Here is a 26122-nt window from a genome sequence, read left to right on the forward strand (position 1 = left end):
AACAAAAACCTGGAAGAAGCCAGGTAAAAACACACGCGACGGTTCTTGTCTTCCGTTAATAAGCCTACATATTTGAGGACATCAGTGAAAACGGATTCGGTGTGGCGACTCCTGACGGGAAGTGTTGAAAGGTGAACATGTTAATAATAATCATCTTCTATCTTCTCTTCCTTAGAAGCATCAAAAGTGTTTAAATAAATCCAGACACACTAGAATAAGGATTTTTATTATGTTTTCAACAGTGAAAGAAACAGATATCAGAATTATTTGCAAAAATGCTTTTAGCATGTAGAATCTGATGCTAAAATAATGTTTTAAACTGATGACAAATAAAGACGGAACTCCATAACAAAGACATGCTGTAAAAGAAATTATTAAATGCAAACAAGGAGATAAAAAGCTGTGATCCCACAGTCTGTCACACATGAAGAATTGCTCCCTCCCCAACCTGGTCATCTCTTTCAGCTGTTGAAGACCCGGGTGAAACCGGGTCGGTGTGTTCGGGTTTCAGAACACTGCTGTAGATGAATGGAAGAATAAACCTGAGACCACCATTCTTAGAGTCTCCCCAGCCCCATATGAGGACAAAGGAGTCCTAACGATCCGAAACCATGTAGGCTAAGTAGAAAAAACCATCCAGTTTCAGGTCTGACTCCTCCCCCATGACCACATATAAACCAGCTGTTTTTCCAGCAGAATGGATAAGAGGTGAAATTTCTTCAACTTTAAAAAAACTACGTCCAGATGACAACCTTTAAACCCACTACTATGATGGAATCAACCTGGATGAATGAGAGTCTTCATAAACATTTTTCTTAGTTATGGACAAAAGTTTGCTCACATCCAATAAACCATCCTTTTAGGGCGATCTTAAAAATTTATGTAAACATTTGATTGGAATAAAAGCATAAGAGAAGCATTATTTTTTTTCATGCAAGAGTGAGGCCGATGCAGGTGAGACTACTGAGGCTTGAGCTCTCATGTCACTGAACCAGCACGGGGGTGGGCGTCTCCCGCAGGTTCAGACCAATGAGAGGCGAGTACAGAGGCAGGCTGTCGAATCCCAGCAGCTGGCGGGTGGAGGACTCCCAGCTCCGACCAAACTCCAGCCGGCTGTAGATGCAGGGATACTGCCGGTCCGCCCAGCACACCCAGTCCACGGCCTTCTTCACCGCTTCCCAGCGGTCCAGCCTGAAGGAGAAGGATTTTCTGTTTACTTTCATAAAAAAACTGAACTGAACTTGCTGGTTCCTGTGTGGTGGTGAACTGACCTGGGCTGACTGTCTTCCAGGTGGAAGAGACTGCGCAGCAGCTTCCCTTCCTCCACATTCTCCACCCTCATCAGCTGCAGAACCAGCAGAGTGGCCAACATCCTCAGGATATCTCCATGGGCTTTTGGACCTTGAACACACAGAGAGTCAGTCGTCTGCCGAGAAACAGCTCAGTCTAGAAGCCTGAGGTCTTTGAAGGTGAAAGCACAGTTTGGTCAGAATTCTCACCCAGAGACTTGATGCCTTTGCTCTTCAGGAACACGTTCACAAAGACGTCCACGTTGAGGTTCAGCAGGTGACCCAGCTCGCTGGTCAACTCCCAGAATCCCTCCTGCAACACAAACACCAATCTGTCTGTCAGGGTGGGAACAAAGAGTGGATCCTGTGGAAAGAAAAATGTCTCCTGATCTTCTCAGCAGGTTGTTTTCAGGCTTCCTGAGGGTCAAATTTAGCAGCTTTGTCACTCCAACAATAAAAATGTGAGTTCTGCTGGAAGGAGCGCATTATTTTTTTTAAAATCCTGTCAATCTAATTTATAATCTAGAACTATTGCCGCCTTCTGAAGTACAAAACAAGAGTCCAGCTGTTTACCTGGATAAATTCTTTATCTGAACTCAACTGAAAAAGAATGTGTTTTACATCGTCCTCAGTGTCCCGTATGCAGAGCGTGTCCGTCACTGTTGTGATGTCATCAATGAGCGACTTTGTAGTTCTAAACAGAATTAGGTCCAAACGATGCCGTTAGGCCACAACTATTATCATTTATGTGAGCATAAAGCCCGATGTGGTGTTCATGGTAACGTAGAGGGCTGATCACCAAATGGACACCTTAAAGAGCATTTTCCAGCCTACGCCATGATTACTTACTATAAAAATAAATAATAAACCTGTTAGTACTTTCATCTTCAATTTGAATTGTTTTTAACCAAAAATGTTTTATTTTAAAGATCGTCTAGAAAAATTCATATTTTTATGTTCTATTTTTGGTTAAAAATGGTTTTCATTAGGGCTGCACGATATAAGGACAACCTGCGATATGCCATATTAGTGATTAATATTGCGATAACGATATAATTTTCTGCATATAGCAAAACAACCAAAAACATAATTTCCATTTCACTGCAACAGTTTAAAAATGACATTACAAATGACCAACATCTACATAGGAGACGAACATCTAACAGAAAAGGACTCCATCTGATTGGTCTATGATGGAAAGGAGTCCACTTGATTGGTCAAATACATAGAGGGATTTGTTTGTTTTGTTAAATACTTCAAGCTGCCATAAGATTGTTTTAGCATATTAAGGGTAACCATTTATTGTGATTTTTGCTGTCTTTTGCGAAATGCATATTGCACAGCTTGAAATTGCGATAACGATAAATGTGCTATATATTGTGCAGGCTTAGTTATCATCAAAGAAATTGGCCGTGCAGAACAGTCCTTAAGCTCCAAATAGGGTTTTTAACCTTTGCCAGTCTGATAGGTCTGACTTATATGATTTCCCTTTAGTTCCCAACTTTCAGTTGTATTTTAAGGATCTTTTGCTTTTTTAGGATTAACAGGTGATGCGTTTTCTTTGGACATGGTCATCTTTTTTTGGATTTCCTTAATTAGTAAATAAACTTTGTTTAAATTTTTTGTCAACTTGATATATTGTTGACCTAAAAAGAAGCAAAGAAAGTTCAGAATCACACCTAATGTCTTGCAGAGCATTTGTCCTCATAAAATATCCACGACATTAAATATTTTCTTTAATTAGTAAAATCTGAGCATATTTTTTATTAACTTTAAGGTGCTGTTAGTTGTTTTTGTATGTGAATGTTTCAAAGTATGTAAAGAAGGGGATTTTTGTTTTATTAAAGTCTTTTAAAAACTTTAAATTTATGATCTTGACTCATCAACCGACTGATGTTTCATTTAATTTTAGAATCACATTCAGAATCAGTTCAGATTTTTATGCAATAATTAGGTGGGTGTTAATTTTTCATCATTCATTCATTATTTGGTGACATGTCAACATCACATAACTTTTCTTTTTTCCGTCTGGTAAACCCAAAAGGAATGAAAAACTTCTCACCTGCTGCTGCAGCTGGAAGATCCTTGTCCATTTGCGTTTTGGGTCAACAGAAAACCTGCATGTTTTCAAAAACATGTGATCAGACTTTTACTTACAGCTGTTGTTCTTAACTTCCACTGGACTTGGACACAGAGGCAAAGAAACACAAACCTGCTTGAGAGCCATCGAAGACCAGCTGGAGAAAAATCAGCTGACTGCAGAGCAAAGCCCTGGTGGTGAGCAGGTAATTGGGAAGCTTCAGGGGAAGCTAGCATGAGCGAAGGATGATCTGGAGGACGCCTTCCCCTAAGAAAAGAACGAGGAGCTGATCGAGACATGGAACGCCTGATTAAACGGGCCTCTGTTCCGAAACTTCTTGGTTCCTGGTCGTCTGTTGGCGCTTCAGCTGGAATCTGGAAATCACGTTAGATTTAAAACTTTAAGATGAAATTCACCACAAAGATCAAAAGTTGAATACTGAGAAGCATGGAAGTAACAGACGCCAACTCTAAAAATAGACCAAAACAGCTTAAAAATAAGACTCTTGAACTCACTTTGGAGCAAGATTTGAGCAACCAGAGGGCGTAACCAACAACACATCAGCAATAGAAAGACCTTGTGTAGTAAAAAACATCTAAAAATTAAAGTCCCGGTAGTTGCGATTTTAAAATTTGCTCTCCAAATTTGACCATTGACTGTATCAGAGACCTGGACCGAGTGAGTTTGACGGCACCTGTAGGAAATGACTTGCTTGTAACCAAATGAAGTCAATTCAGTCGCCATCTTTTCACGAGGCGGACGCCGCCATGTTGGAACCAGACGTTGTCAGTAAGCTGCGATTGGTCACGAGTCGTTTCTGAGTCAACGTTTCTGTGGGAACCACTCTCACCAATTAAGGTATAATTAAAAAATATATTCTACTACTACTACTTTTTAATCTCTTGCTGATTCTTTTTGTCAATTTAGGGGGATTAAAAAAAAAGTTGCACTAAAAATAATACCTTCCGTTTTATAAAGAAAAAGATGGATCCAAGACTGATCCATCTTTTGGGGTGGTACCATAGAGCGATTAACTTCTGATCAGAAGATCGCAAGTTCGATTCCCGCCCCATGGGCAAGACACAGAATCCCACATTGCCCCAGTGTTGGTGGCAGTCTTCGGCAACACAAGCAGCAATGGTGCAGCGGCAGGGCGGTCGACCCATGATCGTAAGTTTGCAGGTTCAACTCCCGCCTTGCCCATTAGTCAAAGTGTCCTTGTGCAAGACGCTGAACCCCACCTCCACCTCTGGTGGAAGGTTGGCGCTTGTGTTGGGCAGCAGCATTTACCTCATTCATGGGTGTGAATGAGTGAATGGAACTGTGACTGTAAAGCGCTTTGGGCCTTCGAGCAAGAAAAGCGCCATGTAAGTCTACGCCATTTACCATTTCATCTTGGACTATGGACTCCGTGTTTTTAGAAATGATTTTGGATTATATGTGAACACACAGACTTTGTTTTGTTTTTAAGCAAACGATAAAGTGACACTAAACAGTAAAGAAATCACAGTCACCACAGGAAGATTGAAAGAGCAGGAAGAAGAGACTGAAGAACTTACCGAAAGAGCGGCTGGTCGTGGTGAGCTCATGGCGCCAAACAGGCCGTGCACTTCCTGTAAGAAACACATGACAAACCCAGAAATAAGTATTAATGTTATCTTACAGAAAACTGGATTCAACATTTCTGCAGTTTACAGACTGAATTCTGTTTTTTAATAATAGTTTGTGAACTAAATAAAAGCCTTATTTAATGTTTATCAATTTTGTAAAATTTAAGATTTTACTGTCACTACATGATCTTGATAAATCAAAGTTTACTAAAACACTCTCAGGAAACCAAAGTGCTTTACGAACGATAAAAAACAAAGATGACAGAACACTTACTGTAATAGAATCCCCAACATCCAGTTCTTCATTGAACTCAAATTCTGCAGGCCCATCAAACAATACGGCCCCTGGAGCAGTTGGAGCGTAGGCAGGCTCATGGCAGGGAGGAGGAGGAGGAGGAAGAGCATCCGAATAAGGACGAAGCGCATCAACGGAAAAGGATGAGAGACAGAATTCCGGCATCAGTGCAGGATAAACATCGACTTCAGAGACTTGAGCGCGTCTCTGTGGAAGGAATAAACATTTAAGGCTCAAATTCATGAACCTCACATTTTATCCACAATATGATAAGAACCTGTAGGATCTTATGATACATTTTATTAACAACTGTAGATCCAAAGCCAGTTTCTGAGCTCCACCTTTGTGGTTATCCTGATCTCTCCAGAGACAAGCAGATCGATGGGACAAATTAGCCTGACAGTTGTTAAAACACCACAAAGACTGATTTGAAGTGGACAATCACCTGTCAATCAAAAATGAAAAGAGTCGTTGGCGCACAGACAGCTAACACGACATCAAGTCGTACTATATACAGATCTGGGATGCCCAACAAGTTGTGGAAGTGTGGGCAGATTGCGGTCAATTAAAAATACATAAACAGAAATAAAAACATTTCCTTTTTTTTTTTAATTGCCGTCAGCCAATCATCATCATGCTCGCTTTGAGGTTCGTCACCTGATGGACATGCAGAACAGCCAATTGCCAATCCTTGGATAAACGTATCACTGCACAAGTAAACGCAGAGCTCCTCTGCGCTAGCAGAAAGAGTTTTCTTCTTCCTACACTTCATAAAGGTGTGAGCGTTCAGCGTAAGACTCCTAAGAGGCGATTTAGTTGCTAATGTGCCTTCCTTTTTCTCAACTGGTCAAAAAAGAAACAACGAACAGATCACACAAGTTGACTTAACAGATGTCTCTGTTTGCGGATAGGTCTCATATTAGTCTCACAGTAGCGTCATAGCAGTCTCATATTATAGGAAGAGTGTAAACAAAGGGATGATGGGATTTCAGTGGAGGCTAACTTCAGCACCAACAGTCCCGCCCACAACTTAGGGGTACGTTTCTGATGAAAACAATCGGTTTTCTTTCGTGCTTAAAAGAGGCATAATTCTAATCAAAGGACCCCTAGGAATGATTTTACAATAGATCAAAAAATGATCGGAGTGGGACTTGAAAGGAAACACTTAACTTAACACTCGGTGCGCCTTTTCTATGTGTCAAAGACTGAAATTCACCCATAACTGAGACCGCGCCCACTAACCCAGAGCGGCCTATGGTCGTGAAAATACGGTAGTCTCATTTTAGTCTTATTGTAGTATCATATTAGGCCAAATCCAAATTCTTCCACCAACCTCCATGGCTTCTCCCTGTTCCTCCAATTGTAGGGTCATTTGGAGGAACAGGGCTTTCAATAGTTTACCATAAAGAGTCTATGTAAACACGGTACATGTGTGTTTTGGGCTTCCATGTTCACAACTGTCATGTTCAAGAGTCACCACAAAATTCTGTTTTTTAAGAAAATGACACTAAACAGTAAATAAATTACAGTCACCACTTTAGGACACAAGAAGATTGAAAGAACAAGAAGGTGAGACTGAAGAACTTACTGAAAAACTGACGTTCAAAGGTGAGCCTACGGTGCCATACAGCTGTAAAAACACATGACAAAAACAGAAATAAGTATTATTGTCACCTTACAGATAACTGGATTTAGCAGACTTACAGTTTACAGAATAAACCATTTTTACTTTCAATATTAAATTCAGAAACTATGAATGCATAAAAATGTTTCTGGAAGTATTTTTACTGTTGGTGTTGCACAAAATTTTCTTTTATACACAATTAGATAAAGTATAAAACTAGAATAAACAGGTTTTAAAAAATTTAGCTCCTCTTTATTATGTTTCACAAGGATATTTGCTTCTATTTGACCTCACTTAGATTCATGACAATTAAAAAATCGAAAACAATTTACACTTTTGTTATTGATTTTGTTATTTCCTTTTTTATTGTTCCTAATATCATCAGTAATTATTACTAAAGTTGAATAAGAGTCCATTAGTTGATGTTTTTCTCTAACTGCAAAGATAGTGGATGTCATTTCATTAAAATGGGTTAAAGTTGGACTTTCAATCCAATCAGGAAGTAATCAACAATGGAACATAATTACTGATAATTATTCACTGATTAATATTTATAAAATAAATTACATTTCTTTGACATTCAAATGTGATTTTAGATTTAAAATTCTTATCAAAACATTTGGATTCTTGACATTAACATTGTCTAAAAGTGGACCAATAAGGAATAGGGGTGTGTTATAGCAAGAGTCTGGGGATACGATGCGTATCCAGATATTTTACCGAAACATGTTTTCTTTCTTTTTTTAAAAAATACAACTTTGAAAAAACAGAGCCTGAATTCAGGAGCCTGAATGGTGCTTCAAAAATAAAGGTGTGATGATGAGGCAGCATGACAGAACGAAGGAAAGCTGCTTTAATGTGACAAAGGTGCTTTGTTTACATATCAGTCAGCTCTACTACACTTTTGCAGCCACGCTTTACACGTGGAAGTAACCTAGTAACGCTGATCACCACGATGTCTGCCTTTTTTAAGAGCGTTGCACACATCCCTCTGATCCATCAAGTCGCTAAACTGGAATCCATTGTTGGGAGGTACTGCAGAACTTTAGCCCGCTTTGCCGATAGGATTTTAGCCGATGCTAAGCGCATTAGCCTATTAGCCGCTGCCGTACTTCACTCGTATTTATCTGATCCGCTAAAAAGCACCACAATCCACGTTTTATGTGTTACTGGCAGCAACATGGCACAGAGTTTCTGTTTGGTATCCATCCCAAGTAAAAACGAAGTGGTTCATGTCTCATAACAACAGAACAAGCTGCCTCTGGCTGCAGTCTTCCTGTTGTCTTGTGTGGTGTGGAGCTGCTCAAAGAGGCTTTGAGTTCTCTGCTGCCAACTAGCGGTCGGAGGGTGAAGTGGACAACAAGAGTCAGACACCGAAGGATGCTCAGAAAAAATTAAATAAATATCGTCCTGGCAGAATTTTGAATCGATACCAGTATCGCCAACTGAACTATTGCGATATTTTGCAGAATCGATTTTTCTTACACCCCTAGTAAGGAAGTTATTTGACCTTTTATCCTATAGGTAAGGATTTAAAAAAAAGGAAATGAATACAACCGATGCATAGGGCTTCCCAAATGTGAAGTCTGCCACAGCTGCAGATGCTAGTGGGGGTCCCTGTGAAAACACAGGTAATGGTGGGGGTCCCTGTGAAAACACAATCCAAACACAAATTCTGAACATTAAAAAAGGACACTGGTGAATTGTGAAAAACATCAGTTATTTGTTAAGCTATCACCATAAGGAATAATTATTTTGCCAGTGAATGAAAAGATAATTTTCTCTTCCTGCTCTTGCTGGAGTCAGATGCACTTTTCTTCTTCTCATCCTGTTTCTTTTGTCCGCTCTTCCCTCTGAGCCTGGATCTCTCACTTTAACCTTCTGGCTTTCCCACTCTGATAAAGGATCTAATGTCCATGACTTTGATCCACAAACATTTCTCTAGGCAGACCCTTCCTGCCCAAACTGAACCTTTTTTTGTCTCATATTAGTCTCACATGAACTTTCTTCATCTTAAAGTCTTTTAACTTTGAATAACTTTGTTACTTCTATCCTCTACATGTTTGTCCTTCAATTAGTCTCAGATTAATGTCAGATTAGTCTCAGTGATTTCAGTAAATCAGGAAGTAATCAACAATGGACCATTAATTATTGATAATTATTCACTGATTAATATTTATAAAAATAAAATACATTTCTTTAACATTAAAATCTGATTTCAATTTTTAAATTCTTATAAAAACGTTTAGATTCTTGACATTAAGGTTGTCTAAAAGTGGACCAATAAGGAGGGAGTTATTTGACGTTTTATCCTATAGCTAAGGATTTAAAAAAGAAAAGAAAATGAATACAACCGATGCAGAGGCCTTCCCAAATGTGAAGTCTGCCGCTGGTGCAGCTCCTGGTGGGGGTCCCTTTAAAAACACAGGTCCTGGTGGGGGTTCCATTAAACACTAAATCCAAACACAAATTCTGAACATTAAAAAAGGACACTGGTGAATTGTGAAAAACATCAGTTATTTGTTAAGCTATCACCATAAGGAATAATTATTTTGCCAGTGAATGAAAAGATAATTTTCTCTTCCTGCTCTTGCTGGAGTCAGACGCACTTTTACTGAAAAAAGGACACTCGACTGTGAGCTTGTGGTGCCAAACAGCTGTACGAAACGCATGACAAACACAGAAATGTTTATTATTGTTGCCTTACAGAAAACTGAATTCAGCAGACTTACAGTTTACAGAATAAAAAGTATTTTTATAATAATAGTTTATAAACTAAGGAAAAGCCTTTTTTCAACAGAGTTAAAACTTTTACTATTACTAAGCGACAGTAATGAATCAAAGTTTACTAAAATGCTCTCAGGAAACCACAGAGCAAACCACAGAACAAAGGTGACAAAAAGCTTTAGAAAAGACAGAAAAACAAATGAGCTTTTTGTGAAAAAATTATATAATAGTAAATGAATACAACCGATGCAGAAGGCTTCCCAAATGTGAAGTCTGCCACATCTGCAGGTGCTAGTGGGGATTAGAGGTAAGATCTTAAGCCTGAGCCCGAGTCAGAACTAAAATGACAATCATTACGTCCAGGTCGGGTCGGGCAGGGCTTCTCTCTCGCTGACTTTTTCATAAATTTAGTGTAACGACCCAGAGCTGGGGGTCGCCGGCGCCCTCCTCTGTCTGCCAGTTGCTGGACCACAGTGTATGTCATCCTGTGTGTGTGTGGGTTTGGTTAACGTTCTACCTTTGAGTAAGAAGAAAGCTGGCTGCGCTTTTTGGTTCGTGCGGTAACCGTTCTGACGTACTGGATTAATAAAGAGCTTTTTGACGACCGCCTGCCTAAGGAGCTTCTTTGCAGCCATTACAATATGTTTATAAAACAGTGATGAAAGTCAGGCAAGGAAAAAAATCGCTGAACTTTTCTTTGAGCGATATGGCGGGCGCGGAGCAAAATTTTTGAAAAATACATGGTCTTGGATGAATTCTGGTACATTCTGGCAGCTAGTTATTCACTTCTTAACCAAGAAACTAAGACTAATTGGAGCATCATGATTTGTCATTCAAACCACTAGTTTGACTTGCCATTAAGGACTTGCTGGTCCAAAAAAAGAATTTGGATAATTGCTAAAAGTAACACAATCCTACAACCTAAGCTTTTCCTAAAAGCTGCAAAACATACAATTGCTAAAATATAGTAACATCAAAGCCCCAAATGGCAAAAAGAACACCAGTAACTATGATATTCTATGAAAGTACCTCATTTATTTGAACCATTTCTGCTTTAGAAATACTGTTTTCTCAAACTAAAATTACATCAAAATATGGGATCTGCTTTACACTATCTTTCTATAAAATTATAGATCAATTCTTTAACACCAATACTTAGTAATCTGGGAAATATCAAAACAAACATACAAACAAAATTAAACATTGTAAACATTCTTTTTCTAAGGGAGTGTGGGTCCAAACCACCAAATACTTATAATTATAATTAATGTCAATAATGTTTTTGAGCAAAACTGAACTAAATCATGGTAATTAGGAAATACAAATAAATTAGATAGAGAAATGTATTCATGTATTTCAGTTTTGATCAATGTGGTCGGTTATTCTGCAGTCAGATCAAGAAAAACTCACAAAAAGCGGACTGTATGTTACGTGCGTCGCGCAGCACCACCGCTGCAGTCAAGATTCAGCGATATATATATGCTGATCGTGCCGATGGGTTGAATAAAGCATCAGTTCAGAGAGAAAGTTCATTTCTCATCCGAAAGCAACTAAAACATCCCGTCATTGGTCAATTAGGCTGGGAAGACGAAGACAAGATAGCCGCGCCCATAGAGAAAGCGATCCAAGGAGAAATACAGAAAATAAAGCGAAAGTTCGCAGATTTCAGACATTTTTTTCATCCGGAAAGCGATTTGTCCGTAGAGATCAGGTCTTTATTTCCCGTAACGTGCGCACGTGTCGTGAATGTAATCTTCCCTCTGCAGTAAAGCCTAGTGGGCTGCAGTATTTCTCCGTGTAATTAAGCGAGTGCGCATCAAGTTTTCTGTTTCACTCTCTTTGTCTGGCCTCTTATTCTGTTTTCCAGCGTTATTTCGTTGTGCAAATGCATTTATCATGATCATAAAAATATGTAGATTATCTTAACCTTAAGAAATCTTGTGGGTTTTTTTTCTGACAAAAATACTATGGGATAAATTGAAACTTCGGGTTTGCTTCGAGCTGGGCCTGCAAATCAAGTTAATTGGTCGGGCTCAGGCCGGGTTAAACTTTAATGCCCGCGGGCCTGGGTCGGGTCGGGCTGGATTTTTTAGGCCCGATCTTACCTGTTGTGGGGGTCCTTTTAAAAACACAGGTCCTGGTGGGGGTTCCATTAAACACTAAATCCAAACACAAATTCTGAACATTAAAAAAGGACACTGGTGAATTGTGAAAAACATCAGTTATTTGTTAAGCTATCACCATAAGGAATAATTATTTTGCCAGTGAATGAAAAGATAATTTTCTCTTCCTGCTCTTGCTGGAGTCAGATGCACTTTTCTTCTTCTCATCCTGTTTCTTTTGTCCGCTCTTCCCTCTGAGCCTGGATCTCTCACTTTAACCTTCTGGCTTTCCCACTCTGATAAAGGATCTAATGTCCATGACTTTGATCCACAAACATTTCTCTACGCTGAACAACAGGAAGGCAGACCCTTCCTGCCCAAACTGAACCTTTTTTTGTCTCATATTAGTCTCACATGAACTTTCTTCATCTTAAAGTCTTTTAACTTTGAATAACTTTGTTACTTCTATCCTCTACATGTTTGTCCTTCAATTAGTCTCAGATTAATGTCAGATTAGTCTCAGTAATTTCATAGTTTCATCATAAGTTTCATTGTAGTGACTGATCATTCTCACCTTAGTCTCTTAGTTATGCAATAGTAGTATCATTAGTTTCATGGTATTATCACATTAGTCGTATATGATTCTCAAAATAGTATCTGTTACAGCGTCAGGCCTTTTGTGTGTATTTTTGTGAGAGTATGGGTGTGTGAGTGCGTCTATCCTTTACAGAGGCCTACTCCACCACACCGTCTGAATTCACCTCCTGCAGGAGATGATTGCGGCCTCCTTCCTTGCTCCAACTACCAGGCTAGGCAGGAAGCATAAAAGCCTCAGCAGCCCCTGTTCCAGTGGCAGCTGTTTTCCCTGAGATGAATCAGTTCGTCAGCTTGGCTTTGGGGGCCAGTGGAAAAGGCCTGGTTTTCCTTCTTACATGTGGTCTTTTATTTCATTTATGGTTTTTGTCTTGATAGTGTTCCTCTGGTTTAAGTTTTACTTTTAGGATTTGTTATTTATTACTATGTTGCCTAAGAATTTAAGTTGTTGCTATTTAACTTCTTTTGCATCTGTCAATCAAATAAGCCGCTGCCCTGGCAGTCTAAGCCAGCGTTTTTCAACCTTTTTTGAGCCGCGGCACACTTTAAGCTTGACAAAAACCCCGCGGCACACCAGCATCCAAAAATTTGCGATTTATTGTGCAGGCCTCATCTTTGTCTTTAAAAAGTTTAACCTTTAATGAAAAAAAAAAAAAGATTTTTAAGCTTAAGCTGACCCAGAGCCATGCTGTGAGGAACGCTGCTCCAGGCCAGAACCCTGAGGTTCTTTCTGCAACGAAAGGCTGTACCAGGGCTGGCCAACCCGGGTCCTCAAGACCCTCAGGCCTCGCTGTTTTCCAGCTCTGCTGGCACTGCTTGATGCTGACCGCCTACATCAGGTGTGTTCAGTCATCAGGACGTGGAATTACTTGAGTCAGCTGATCAGCAACAAGCTGGTCAGGCAGGACTGGAAAACATGTATAGCTGTGGGTCATGAGGACCAGGGTTGACCAGCGCTGATCTATGAACAGACACACGGTTTCTGGATCCTCATGGACAACCAGGAGGGGGGGGGGGGGGGGGGGGGGGAACGCAGGTTTTTATTTGGTTTAAAAAACAGGCTGGCTGTTGTTCCGTAAACTAAAAGATCCAAAAAGCCTGAGGAGCCCTCAGTCATAGAATCTGAACCATACCTGATGTTGGGCTCTCTTTGCTCTTCGCCTTAGTGGAAAAGCCTGTAAGGCAGAGAACTGTAGTTTATGTGTGTTTGAACAAAAGAGACACAGATTTTAGGGTCAGTCTGTATGAGATACATTTACACTCCACATTCAATATGAAGTTATGTGTAATAAAGTGAAATGGCACAGGGAATAAGTATTGAACACGCTTACTGAAATTTATTGAATACTAAGTGCAAAAACTAAGTATATATATATATATATATATATATATATATATATATATATATATATATATACACAGCGGGGAAAATAAGCATTGAACACGTCAACATTTCTCTCAAAAAACATATTTCTAATCGAGCTATTGACATGAAATTATCACCAGATGTCGGCAGCAACCCAAGTAATGCACACATAGAAAGAAATCCAAACATTTATGTCCATAAATTAAGTTATGTGTAATAAAGTGAAATGGCACAGGAAATAAGTATTGAACACGCTTACTGAAATTTATTTAATACTTTGTGCAAAAACCTTTGTTGGTGATTACAGCCTGTATAATATATATATATATATATATATATATATATATATATATATATATATATATATATATATATATATTTTTTTTTTTTTTTTTTTCCTTAAGACTTAAAATTACTACTTTAACTAGGGGATGTCGCCGGCTACAGGAAACACAGCGTAACACATTCTCTTTGAACTACCGTACAACAGTTTACACAATTAAAAGAATTCCAAAGCATGGTGAAGCTGAGAGAAGCAGCCGCTGCTAAGATAATTAATAATAATTTATTGCTAAGACGCTTTCAGAGTTTCTGTCATTTAAAGAACGCTGACACTGGTGCTAAAGTTCTTGTGGTAAAGGGTTAAACGTAGCCTGGAAATGTTACTTAATTGTTTCTGTTTCTGGGTCATCTTTAAACGAAGAAAACCCATTTAATTTCAGATTTCATTTTTTGTCATAGGTGTTTCGTGAAAAGAAATATTAAGGTAAGTCTGTTTCTTTTACTATGAGTCTGCCTGACCAAATATTTTGAACGGCTCAAAACTGAATTCACGTTGGGCTTCCATGAGTCAGCACGCCATTCCATTTTATAGAATTCACATTGAAAATGCACAGCAACTGATTACGCAATGAAAGTTAAACCAATTGAGCTTTGACCAATCAGGGGCTCAGAGTTTGTAGTGACGTATGGATGATGTCCCTTTTAATTCCTGAAAGTGCCAACCGTTTGATCATGAAGAGAATTTTAAAAATGGCGGTTTGTGCCCGGCTGGACTTCTATGACACCAAGACTTTCATATGTTAGAACACAGCCGTGAAAGAAAAAGCCTGGAGAACCAGGTGGTAAGAGTCCAGTGTGAATACCACACGCTAAAAGCGTGTTCAAGAACCTGCGTAAAGTGCATTTGTGAACCTGCGTCACAGGTCTGGTTTGATTGTAGTATAAGACACAAAAAGAGTTTGAAAATGTGTTTCCAGTTGTTTGCCAAATATTTTTGTTCATGAATCATCGATATCTTTAAAGCAAAAAAGCAAGCAGAACTTACATGGCATATGTCAGCATCATCTTCGAAAAGAAACTGTGGATCCACAATGAAACACAGTAACATAACCCTGTCAAACTCGCAATTTGGGATATGATCAATATTTTGATGACGATATAACATGCGCTACATGAAATAATGGCAGAACAACCAAAACCGTGCAGAACTTACATTGCCCATATCCTCTCCTGAACTTGACTCTTCGTCCTGTGGATCCACAATGAAACACATTAACATAAACCCCACATATTGAACTACAGAACAGAGAACTTTGCTGGAATTTACAGTCTTTTCTGCAGCTAACGGGATCCTATCAGGGTTTTGTTAGGCAGACAGCATCTTTGTTAGGGCTGCACGATATCAAAGGCAACTCACAACTTCAGATATAAGTGATCAATATTGTGACCACGACCAGGAAGGGGAGGAAAAATGCAGGTTTTGTTGTCATAAGTGTTTAGTACAAAGAAATATTAATGTAATTCTCTTTTTTTTGAGTCTGACCTACTAAATATTTTTTACAGCTCAAAGCTCTAGTTTGACCTAACACCTACTCTTTGTCTTTAAAAACAAAAAAACAAAGCCACATTTTGAAAATATTGATTTTGAAATCAGAGTTTCTGAAAAAAGCCGCAGAATTAGAATAATATTCAACATCATTAAAAATGAATATTTTAAATTGCAGTTTTAAAATAATGAACTGCTTTTTAAAGCAAAATGAATAATTTTTATTAATATAATGGCCAATTTAAAATCCGTGTGCAAGTTTTTCACAATTTCATGGTCTTTCTATATATTTATGAGAGATTTATTGGTTGATTGTGTGATTGCACGATGCCACATTTATTTATTTAATTGTCAACAAGTTGGGACTCCATAACAATGACCCAGAGCCGTGCTGTAAAGAACGCTGCTCCAGGCCAGAACCCTGAGGTTCTTTCTGCAACCAAAGGCTGTACCAGGGCTGGCCAACCCGGGTCCTCAAGACCCTCAGGCCTCGCTGTTTTCCAGCTTGCCTGCACTGCTTGATGCTGACCGCCTACATCAGGTGTGTTCAGTCATCAGGACGTGGAATTACTTGAGTCAGCTTATCAGCTTTAGCTGCAGCTAAATCACGGTACCGTCATTCTTATCAAAGTGTCTTTAATAGAATCAAATAAATACAAAGAAAAAAGTCTTTTACGACACCAAATTCTTAGTGTTTTAGCAGGGCCTGTTTGGATGAACAAAGAGCTGATCTCCCGGAGATGGTAAATGTTTTTAGATCAGTGAATGTGCAATTTCCCACGGCACACCTGACTAGTGTACTGCGGCACACTGGTTGAAAAACACTGGTCTAAACCCTACCGGCTTTAACTTTTTTATTTTTTATGTTACCTATTTTCTTCCTTCCCTGGGGTGGGATGTAACAGTATCAAATTTGTCTACAATTAGTCTCAGATTAGTTTCATAGTAGCATCAGATTAGTCTACCATAAATCTAATGGTACTGTTTTTGTCTGAGATTAGTCTCATTTTGGTCTCATTTAAGTTTTACAGTAGTAACATATTAGGCCAAATCCGAATTCTTCCACCTACAGCTTCTCCCCTATCCCTCCATTTGTAGGGGCATTTAGAGGGATAGGGCTGTCCGCAATAGTTTTTTGAAAGGGGAAACCCTTGTGGGGGAGAGCTATGTATCCCTCCGCCACAAGGTTGCTCCGTGTCGGACTGTGCTATGGAGGATGTGTGTGTTCTCTGAAGTAAATCTAAGTAAAGACTTTTTATGTTTTATCATGACTTTTCAGTGTTATAAAACCGATGTTGTTATGCATTTTCGGAGTGCTAACCTGGATGAAGGGCGACTATTGATGATGTCATCGAGTGACGGTGGGGTCTGAATTTGAAGACGCTATTATTTTTATAGCTCCGTTTGGAGGGCTAAAGTTTTCCTTTTTTAAGTTGTTGTGACGTTGACTAAATTATTGTTACTTTTTTCCCTTACATGTATGTTCTGAAACAAGTTCAATTACATGCAGGAGGTGGAACATTTGAAGGGCTGGAGCAGAGACGACAAACTTTGCAACAAATGTGGGGAAAAAAAGAACGCGGAGTTGTTGTCTTTATGTGAAATTTTCACAGATGTATCATAAGTGAACCATGTTAAAACCCACAGAAGTACGACTAAACCACGAACAGAACATGTAAATCAACGTAGAAGATAAATGTGCGTAATCTGTTAATGTGCAATTCATATAAAAAGAGCAGCAGTATTAGACACACACACACAGTTTGAAAATGTGTTTCCAATTGTTTGCCAAATATTTTTGTTCTTGAATCTGTTAGATCGGTGACAGGAAAAAAAAACGAGAAGAACTTACATGTTCCATTTGATCTCCATCTGCTGTACAGGACTCAAACTCGTCCCAACCCTTTGGATCCAAAATGCAAACACATTTGCGATATGATCAATATTTTGATGACGATATAACATGCGCTACATGAAATAATGGCAGAACAACCAAAACCGTGCAGAACTTACATTGCCCATATCCTCTCCTGAACTTGACTCTTCGTCCTGTGGATCCACAATGAAACACTTTAACAAAAACCCGTCACATTGAACTACAGAAACAAGACCTTTGCTGGAATTTACAGTCTTTTCTGCAGCTAACGGGATCCTATCAGGGTTTTGTTAGGCAGACAGCATCTTTGTTTTTCTATTTCACTGCAACAATTAATTTAAATAAGAGTCAACATAATTTCCATTATACTCCAAATGACCCTCGTCTACATAGGAGGAGACCATCTGATTGGTTAAGTGCATGAATGGATTTATTTGAATGAAGCTGCCGTAAGAATGTTTTAGCATACTTAAGGTTAGCATTTAGTGCAATTTTCGCCATCTTCTGCGATATACGTTTTGCACAGCTTGATATTGCGATAACGCTAAATTTGCGATTTATTGTGCAGGCCTCATCTTTTCCTTTAAAAGTTGAACCTTTATTTCAAAAATGGTTAAGGTTCAGCTGACCCAGAGCCGTGCTGCAGGCTTTTATTTGTTTAAAAAAAAAAGCTGGCTGTTGTTCTGTAAACTAAAAGATCCAAAAAGCCTGAGGAGCCCTCAGTCATAGAATCTGAACCATACCTGATGTTCGGCTCTCTTTGAAGCCTGTAAGGCAGAAAACTGTAGTTTATGTGTGTTTGAACAAAAGAGACACACATTTTAGTGTCAGTCTGTATGAGATACATTTACACTCAGCCACTTAGCAGACATTCAGAAAAAACTTCTCTAGAATTTCTTTGATAATTGCAATATGACATCTACATTTTTGTCGTATGGATGATGTCAGGATGTTTAATTCCTGAAAGTGTCAACTGTTTGAAAACTGATTATGAAGATCACTTGCCTGGTGTGAATGTAGTGTTAGACACACCCAGTTTGAAAATGTGTTTCCAATTGTTTGCCAAATAATTGTGTTCATGAATCATTGATATCGTCAAAGGAAAAAAATGTGCAGAACTTAGAAAGCAAATATTATCCTCCTCTTCCAAATAGGACCTCGACTCTACAGCATCTTGTGGTTTCACAATGCAAACACATTTATTTCGCCGTCTTTTGCAATATGCGTCTTGCACAGCTTGATATCGCAATAACAATGCATTTATTTTGCAGGCCTCATCTTTGTCTTTAAAAAGTTTAACCTTTAATTAAAAAAAAGATGGTTAAGCTTAAGCTGACCCAGAGCCGTGCTCATGGTCTTTCTATATATTTATGAGAGATTTATTGGTTGATTGTGTGATTGCACGATGCCACATTTATTTATTTAATTGTCAACAAGTTGGGACTCCATAACAATGACCCAGAGCCGTGCTGTAAAGAACGCTGCTCCAGGCCAGAACCCTGAGGTTCTTTCTGCAACCAAAGGCTGTACCAGGGCTGGCCAACCCGGGTCCTCAAGACCCTCAGGCCTCGCTGTTTTCCAGCTCTGCCTGCACTGCTTGATGCTGACCGCCTACATCAGGTGTGTTCAGTCATCAGGACGTGGAATTACTTGAGTCAGCTGATCAGCAGCATGCTTGTCAGGCAGGACTGGAAAAAAGGGGTAGAGCTGTGGGTCATGAGGACCAGGGTTGACCAGCCCTGATCTATGAACAGACACACGGTTTCTGGATCCTCATGGACAACCAGGAAGGTGAGCAAAAATGCAGGTTTTGTTGTCATAAGTGTTTAGTACAAAGAAATATTAAGGTAGTTGTCTTTTTTATGAGTCTGACCTACTAAATAAATTTTACAGTTCAAAACCGATTTCACGTTGGGCTTCCGCGTTCACAACCCTCATGTTCACGAGTCAGCACGCCATTCCATTTTCAGGATTTACATTCAAAATACAAGTGATTACGCATTGAAAGTTAAAGCAATTGAACTTTGACAGATTCAACTGTTTGAAAACTGATCATGAAAATCACAGGCCTGGTGTGAATGTAGTATTAGACACAGACTGTTAGCCAAATAATTGTGTTTGTGAATCTGTGACATCTTTAAAGGAAAAAAAACAGTGCAGAACTTACAAGTTCCATATGGTCAATCTCATCTAACCAGAGCAATGACTTTTCAGCATCCTGTGGATCCACAATGAAACACGTTAACATAAACCCGTCACAATGAACTACAGAACAGAGACTTTTGCTGGAATTCACAGTCTTTTCTGCAGCTAAAGGGGTTTCTATCAGGGTTTTGTTAGGCAGACAGCATCTTTGTTAGGACTGCACGATATCAGGAAAACTCATGAGTTGCGATAAAAGTAATCAATATAGCAATGACGATATAAGTTGCACTACAATAGGAAAACAACCAAACACATTATTTCTATTTCACTGCAACACAACAGAGACACAACGCAGACGGACCAGTGGCAATTTGGCATCAGACTGACTGACAGTCGAATCTCGATGTCTTAAACTTGCCATGCTGGGCGTTGTGCTCAAGGTGTTTGAACCGGTGCAAAAAATGGATGACAACTTTTTCGGTAAAGGTCGGAGGAAAAAACTAAATCAAATTGCTTTGGATTATTTGGAAAAAAAATAAAAAACTACTTCAAAACTTTTTTAGTTCGAGTCAAGGACTCATCTGACGTCCAGAAAAACTAGTCTGCTGGCTCCAAGAATAATTATAAACTGATCTGACATTCCCAGAGCTGACTGTGTTTGGCTCTTTAAACTCTCTTGGCTATAAGGAGTAGTAAAAATCTAGTTTTCATGTGAAGGCTGGAATATGCTGACCTTGGGGTCCAGCCACTCTTCCCTCAGAGCAAAATAGAACCAGTTTCATTTGCATCTGTGTAGCATTCTTCAGCCGCGATGTTTGGGGGAGGAGGAGTCTCCATATTTGCGGATTCTGCGGAATTGCGGGTGTCTCTGGTTTCTAACCCCCTGAATGGGAGGGGGAGGAATCAACGGATTCAGAATGAATGGATTCTGAAGCAGAGAAAAGCAGCTTTGTGCTGTTTTACAATTTTTTTAAAACAAGGTACAATTTACAAAAGAATACTGATCATGTAAAGCATGAACAGATGTTTTGTACCAGGTTAAAAGCACATTTTGCTAATTTACGCCTGTAGTCCCTACAAAAGTAAAAATAGGAAAGTAAGAACAAAATAATTAAGTCATGTCTTTCATAAGGCGTCAGAATCAGTCGGAGTTACATTAATTGCGTAAACAGTCACAGAGTCACTGTAATTCAAAAAGCCTGTGTGTTTAGTGTCGCCGGTGACAGCGACGGATTTAAAACTGTGATTTTCAGAGCAAAGACTGTTTTTTTTCAAGCAGAAGTGTAAGGTTTTCTTGTAAGATTTTCTTGTCAGGTTTAGAAAACAGTGTGTTTATTTTCTTCTTATTTTAGTGGCCTTTTAACTCAGTTTCCCATCACCCTGAAAATAGAAAAGTTGCTTCAAAAGAAAATACTTCTGCTAACAGAGAAACATAAATATTATGCTGCTAAATGTTTGTGCCAAAATTAAATAGTGAAAACTTTAACTTAGCTGATTGATGATTTATTTTGAATGTAACTATTTCTAAGTGAATTCTAAATTTTGAGCATTTTAACTTTTACTTGTTTTTCTTTTTATGAAGTCGTTTTCTTCTGGTGATTGTGTTTTTCAAAAATCCTTCAGAAAGTTGTGATTTCAGCCTCTGAATGAATGAAAAAGCAGCTCACAGAAATGTTTTCTGGCTTCTGAATGTTTTAAATTAAGAATGAGGACTGCATAAGGATGTGATGACTTCTCTTACACAAGATTGTGTTGGAGCATCAATCGTCCAGCTGACGTACGGCAGGAAGTCCACGTCTTCCTCAGCGATCAGCTTGGGAATGTCTGTGAAGCCGTCTTCCGGCTGCTCCGAGTCCTGAAACAAGAACATCCTTTATAGCGTAGATCCTCTAAGAAGATCCGTCTGTGTTTTGTGAGGAACACAAACCCTCTCCTCGATGGCCACAAAGCTGGTGAACTGCGACAGGATGGAATACTCTTTGCTCAACTCGATGATGAAGGACTTCAGCTCTTCTTTCTTACCCTGGAACACAGAGACTGTCAGTGCAAAGACACGAGAACGTCCTGGCTTTGCTTGTGACAGCAAACCTCGTGTTCTGCTTCGGAGGAGTCCAGGTTTCCGTCCTCGTAATCCCTTATGATGGCTCTGGCTGTGAGCTTGTGAAGAAACTGCATGCATGTATCAGAGGTCATTTGATGCTCTGGAGGGAGGGGGGCAGGCTTCATGAGGGGCCTCCAGTTCTTACCGTGCCTCTGGTTTTCTGCAGCTCGCTGGTGGACACCAACGTCTTCAGCTCCTCACCACACAAGTTTCCAAGAAGAGTCGCCTGCAACAGAAATCACGTCTCAGACAGACAAGTGGGGGGCGGTTCTTGGACTACATGGGCTCTTCCTTCTCCAAAGGGGATCCTCTGAACATTTCCTAAGAAAGAGCTCTCAGTTTGAATAAGTGGCAGCTGCTGGACTCTTTTGGGTCAGGTTGGGAACAGTTCTTAACAGATGAGTAAAATCTTTGGTCTGTTGGCGTCATTAGACTTTGCTGCTGATTAGACGTCATGGAATCATGCATGGCACGGAAGGCTTAAACCAGCACATGTCCAGGCCCGTCTGAAGTGGGCCAATGACCATTTGGGTGACCCAAAGAGTCATGGGAGAAAGTCATGTGATCAGATGAGACCCGAATAGGACTTTTGGGTCTGAACTCCACTTGCTGTGTTTGGAGGATGAAGAACTATGAGTACCATCCCAAGAACACCATCCCTACTGTCAAGCATGGAGGTGGTAGCATCATGGTATTGGGGTGTTTCTGCACATGGGACAGGACGACTGCCCTGTATAAAGGAGAGGTGCAATGAAGTGCCAAATTTTGGGTAACAACCTCCTTCCCTCAGCATTGAAGATGGGCCGTAGCTGGGTCTTTCACCATGACAATGACCCAAAGCAAACCGCCAGGAGAACCAAGGAGAGGCTCCGTAAGAAGCATATCAAGGTTCTGGAGAGTTCTAGCCAGTCTTCAAATCTCAACCCAATAAGAAATCTTTGAAGGGGGCTAAAACGGCATATTTCTCAGTGACAGCCCAGAAACCTGACTGATCTGGACAGGATCTGTGTGGAAGAAGAAAAAACCAAAATCCCTCCTGCAGTTTATGTAAACCTGGTGAAAAAGTACAGGAAACGTTTGACCTGTGAAATCGCAAACAAAAGCTACTGTACCAAATATGTTGTCCCATGTTCAAATACTTATTTGCAGCAGCAGCATACAAACAAATTATTTAAAAAAATTATGCAATGTAATTTCTAAATTAAGTGAACATACACCTAAGAGGAAAAATTTAAACCTCTCCAGTGACAGAACTTGCTAAAATCAAAAGGTGTTCAAATATTTCTTTGCTTCACTGTATTTCATATTGGCCACCTGTGTGATCTTTACAAGTTTGCCCATTTTTTTGTCCGTAGGCAGCCCAAATCCAGCTGTAAAAGAAAGTTGTGACAAAGGCTAAAGATGTGTCTAAGTTCATAAGAAAAAAAGTCTATTGTTCAAAGTGATTGTGCATCTTTCTCCGCAGAAAGCAAAGCAAGCAAAAGCTCTTTTTTTTTCTGGAAGGGTGGCAGATCTCCGTCACCTTGACGGAACAGTCCATCACCAGATGTCACACAAATGTGACCAACTCTGGAGAGCTACAGCAGATCAGAGGAACCAAACACATGTGAAAATTAAAGTGTCGCCACCTGAGTGCAGTGGGCCACAAAGCCGTAAACCAGAGTGTGGCAGTTGTTGAACAGGGCGCTCAGCTCCACCGGGGCCTGGACCGGAGGGGGCACGACTGAGCTGAACTGCTGCCACTTCACCGACACAGAGGTGCAGCCAGGAGACCGCATCCGGTCCACGTGACGCAGCATCTGCAGCAGAAACACATATTTTCAATGTGAGGGCAGCGTTTGATTAAAGACGACACGTACGTCTGTTTCTGCTCTCATCAAACCTTTTCTTTCATCTGCATTTTTTATCATTCAACTGTCAAGCTGACTGAAATGCAGCTTCCAACTTTGCAGAAACTCTTCTACCTTGAAACACTTTTAAAATCTGCTGCTGTTCATTTGAATGTCTCACCTGGTCCATCACTGCATAAAGTTTACTAATAAAGTCCAAGTCTGTTGTTTATCAGTGACGTAACTGAGTCCCCACAAAAGCCCCGCCCACCTACAGTTCATATCAATGAAAAATCATGTTTTTAAACAATACAGAATTATTTAAGCTAGTCTGCATCTAAGCAGAGATTATCGTGTGATTCTGTCTGAAACCTATTCATCACTTTATTATGATGCTACATGTTGTATTAAATGCACAGTTTAGCCATTTCAATGTTTTACTTTTGTTGAATTTGTTAGAAATATTTTAAGCTAAGCTGTACTTATTTGACAAGAAAATTCTGGACCGTTTCTTTAATGCTCACATGTTTTATAAGCCTTCTTTTACTTAATGCAACACTGTTTTGACAAATTGAACGTTTCCTTAAAGTAAAGGTAGATAAAAGTCATCCTGACTCAAAGAAAACGTTAATAAATGATTTTGCGTTGTGAATATCACTGCAGTAAAGAACAGAGAAGACCAGCAGAACCAAATGGACTTTCTCACCTTCTCTTCCCAGCTGTGTTTGGTTTTTGGATCAAAGAATTCATAAGCTCCGCCCCCTGCCTGGGCCAGGGCTCTGAGCATGTGGCGGTTGGCGGTCGAGCTGAAACAGCAAAGAAACGGACGTGTTGGTGAAGCTGAAAAGCCGCCCGGTTCCAGACTCAGCCGTTCTCAAGACAAGAATTTTCATGACTTAAAAGATCATTTAAGACCTGTTGTGAAGTAAACGTAAAATTTTCTTTAGCAAAAATGATTTAGCTAAATGTCTTTATGTATTTGCTCAAAACCATCAAGAACGCTTAAACTGAACCTATAAAGCCTCCGATGGTTGTTCCCACATGGGAATTCTGGCAAACCTTTTCTAAAACTCTACACTTCTTTTTGTGACCCGGTTTGAGTCTGAACACAGAGACGGCGGCGGGCAGGACCCACCTGAGGCCGCAGGTGAAGAGGCGGCTGTGGGCGGCGCCGTCTCTGAGCAGCTGCAGCGTGAGCTCGGGGTTCTGAATGTGACCATCCGACAGCAGCAGCAAGTTCCTGACGCCGCGCGACGGCGGCAGCAGGCCGAGCGCTCGCAGAGGACGCCACAGCTCAGTGCCGCCCCCGACAAGTGAGCCGCTCTACCAGGAAGCAGAGACGCAGACGGGACCATGTTGACTAACTGATATTGATAAATAGACTTTTTTCTGCAGTTTTATTTTATGGTTAAAAAGAATATATGTAAAAAATGTACATAGTTAAAAAGAAATCATTGAAATAAAAGGGGAGCAACTCACAGATTTATAAAAAATCTTCATTGATAACAAAAAGATAACCATGGAATGTATAAGCTAAGTTCACATTTCATCTTGATTACGATTCTATGAAGTTTGCTCATACAAAAAAATCGAGAAGCAGAAAAAACCCTTTTCTACAAAGATACTTCTCTCATTTAATCCATAACAAGATTATATTTCCTTGAAATATTTATTTACTGCTTTTTATTAAAATAAACAATAATGTTGTAAAGCGCTTTTAATCCTATACATTATTACAGTGTTTCCACTCGTGGAAAATCTCAGCTTTTATAAACAATTTTACTTTCACTGGTTAAGTCACTGGTAAAAATAAAAAATAAAAACAGAAAACTGATTCTAAAGCAGAGAAACAACTTAAAAACTGTTTAAATGAACCCTGAAGAACTGCTTTAAATAAATGAAGGCATGTCAATGATTGGAAAATAAAGAATAAAATCCATGAATAGATTTCGGGTTTAAGGGAACAAACTGACCTTGATGAAGCTCTCAGCGTCCTGAAGAACCTCAGAGACCGGCTGAGCTTTGAGGAAGGCTTCTTTGTGATCTAAAATTCAAAAGAAAAAGTGAGCAATTAAATAAAAACTTCCAACAGAAGTTAAGAAATGCTGAGCTGCTGTCTGAACACAGAAACAGATGCAGCGAATGGATCCCAACCTGAACCGAACAGAATCACGTTGAGTCTGAAGTCGCGATTGAGGCGATGGAGAAGCTGCAGGGCGATCCTCTGAGCTGAGCGGAGGGACTCCCCCCTCATGGACTCGGATGTGTCCAACAACAGGATCACCTCTTCGGCAGCAGAACCAGAGCTGACCTCAAAGTCTGGGTAGAAAACCAGCATGCAGGCCTGCAGGAGAAATCCCAGCCCCACTATAAGAAGCTCCTGAGTAACTTCAAAAAACCAGAGCCAAACTTTTCCTTATTTTAGCTAAATACACTTACAGACCTTTGAAGTTTGAACCCGTCTGACTTAATATGTCATAAAGACAAAATTAAATAAAAGATCAGAGTGAAAAATAAATGTTGTTTTAAAAATACACTAAAATGAAAGTTTTATTTAAACAAAAAAGAAATCTGCATTTAGCTAAAATGTCCTGATGTTGTTGGTAAACCCATCAACCTCAAAAGTTAATTTCGGGACATTTGGTAAAGGGAGCAG

At 39.6% G+C, this 26122-nt stretch overlaps 1 protein-coding gene across 11 annotated transcripts in view; it reads right to left on the minus strand.

The window, feature by feature from the left end:
• Window positions 1-210: 210 nt before the first annotated feature.
• The window catches only part of parp4 (poly (ADP-ribose) polymerase family, member 4), a 42660-nt gene continuing 16748 nt past the window's right edge, over window positions 211-26122 (minus strand). For 2 of the 11 annotated variants that reach the window (XM_011489972.4, XM_011489971.4), the window contains exons 22-48: window positions 25621-25810; window positions 25440-25510; window positions 24602-24789; window positions 24173-24272; window positions 23266-23436; window positions 21783-21863; window positions 21625-21705; window positions 21464-21559; window positions 21278-21391; window positions 19559-19609; window positions 18135-18158; window positions 17529-17564; window positions 17368-17418; window positions 15183-15218; window positions 15015-15047; window positions 13455-13496; window positions 11731-11784; window positions 9253-9351; window positions 8456-8545; window positions 6863-6904; window positions 5254-5481; window positions 4929-4982; window positions 3502-3743; window positions 3352-3406; window positions 1500-1602; window positions 1272-1401; window positions 211-1191 (exon numbers count right to left, since the gene is read on the minus strand). In XM_011489972.4, the coding sequence (XP_011488274.1) occupies window positions 984-1191; window positions 1272-1401; window positions 1500-1602; window positions 3352-3406; window positions 3502-3743; window positions 4929-4982; window positions 5254-5481; window positions 6863-6904; window positions 8456-8545; window positions 9253-9351; window positions 11731-11784; window positions 13455-13496; window positions 15015-15047; window positions 15183-15218; window positions 17368-17418; window positions 17529-17564; window positions 18135-18158; window positions 19559-19609; window positions 21278-21391; window positions 21464-21559; window positions 21625-21705; window positions 21783-21863; window positions 23266-23436; window positions 24173-24272; window positions 24602-24789; window positions 25440-25510; window positions 25621-25810 (2670 nt within the window). In that variant the 3' untranslated portion in view covers window positions 211-983. The remainder of the gene's footprint in view (window positions 1192-1271; window positions 1402-1499; window positions 1603-3351; window positions 3407-3501; window positions 3744-4928; window positions 4983-5253; window positions 5482-6862; window positions 6905-8455; window positions 8546-9252; window positions 9352-11730; window positions 11785-13454; window positions 13497-15014; window positions 15048-15182; window positions 15219-17367; window positions 17419-17528; window positions 17565-18134; window positions 18159-19558; window positions 19610-21277; window positions 21392-21463; window positions 21560-21624; window positions 21706-21782; window positions 21864-23265; window positions 23437-24172; window positions 24273-24601; window positions 24790-25439; window positions 25511-25620; window positions 25811-26122) is intronic. The other 9 variants (XM_078940205.1, XM_011489973.4, XM_078940204.1 and 6 more) reach the window with 9 other exon arrangements.

The sequence above is a fragment of the Oryzias latipes genome, chromosome 21 (genome assembly GCF_053564925.1).
Source record: "Oryzias latipes strain Hd-rR chromosome 21, Olatipes_Hd-rR_3.1".
NCBI classification, from domain to species: domain Eukaryota; kingdom Metazoa; phylum Chordata; class Actinopteri; order Beloniformes; family Adrianichthyidae; genus Oryzias; species Oryzias latipes.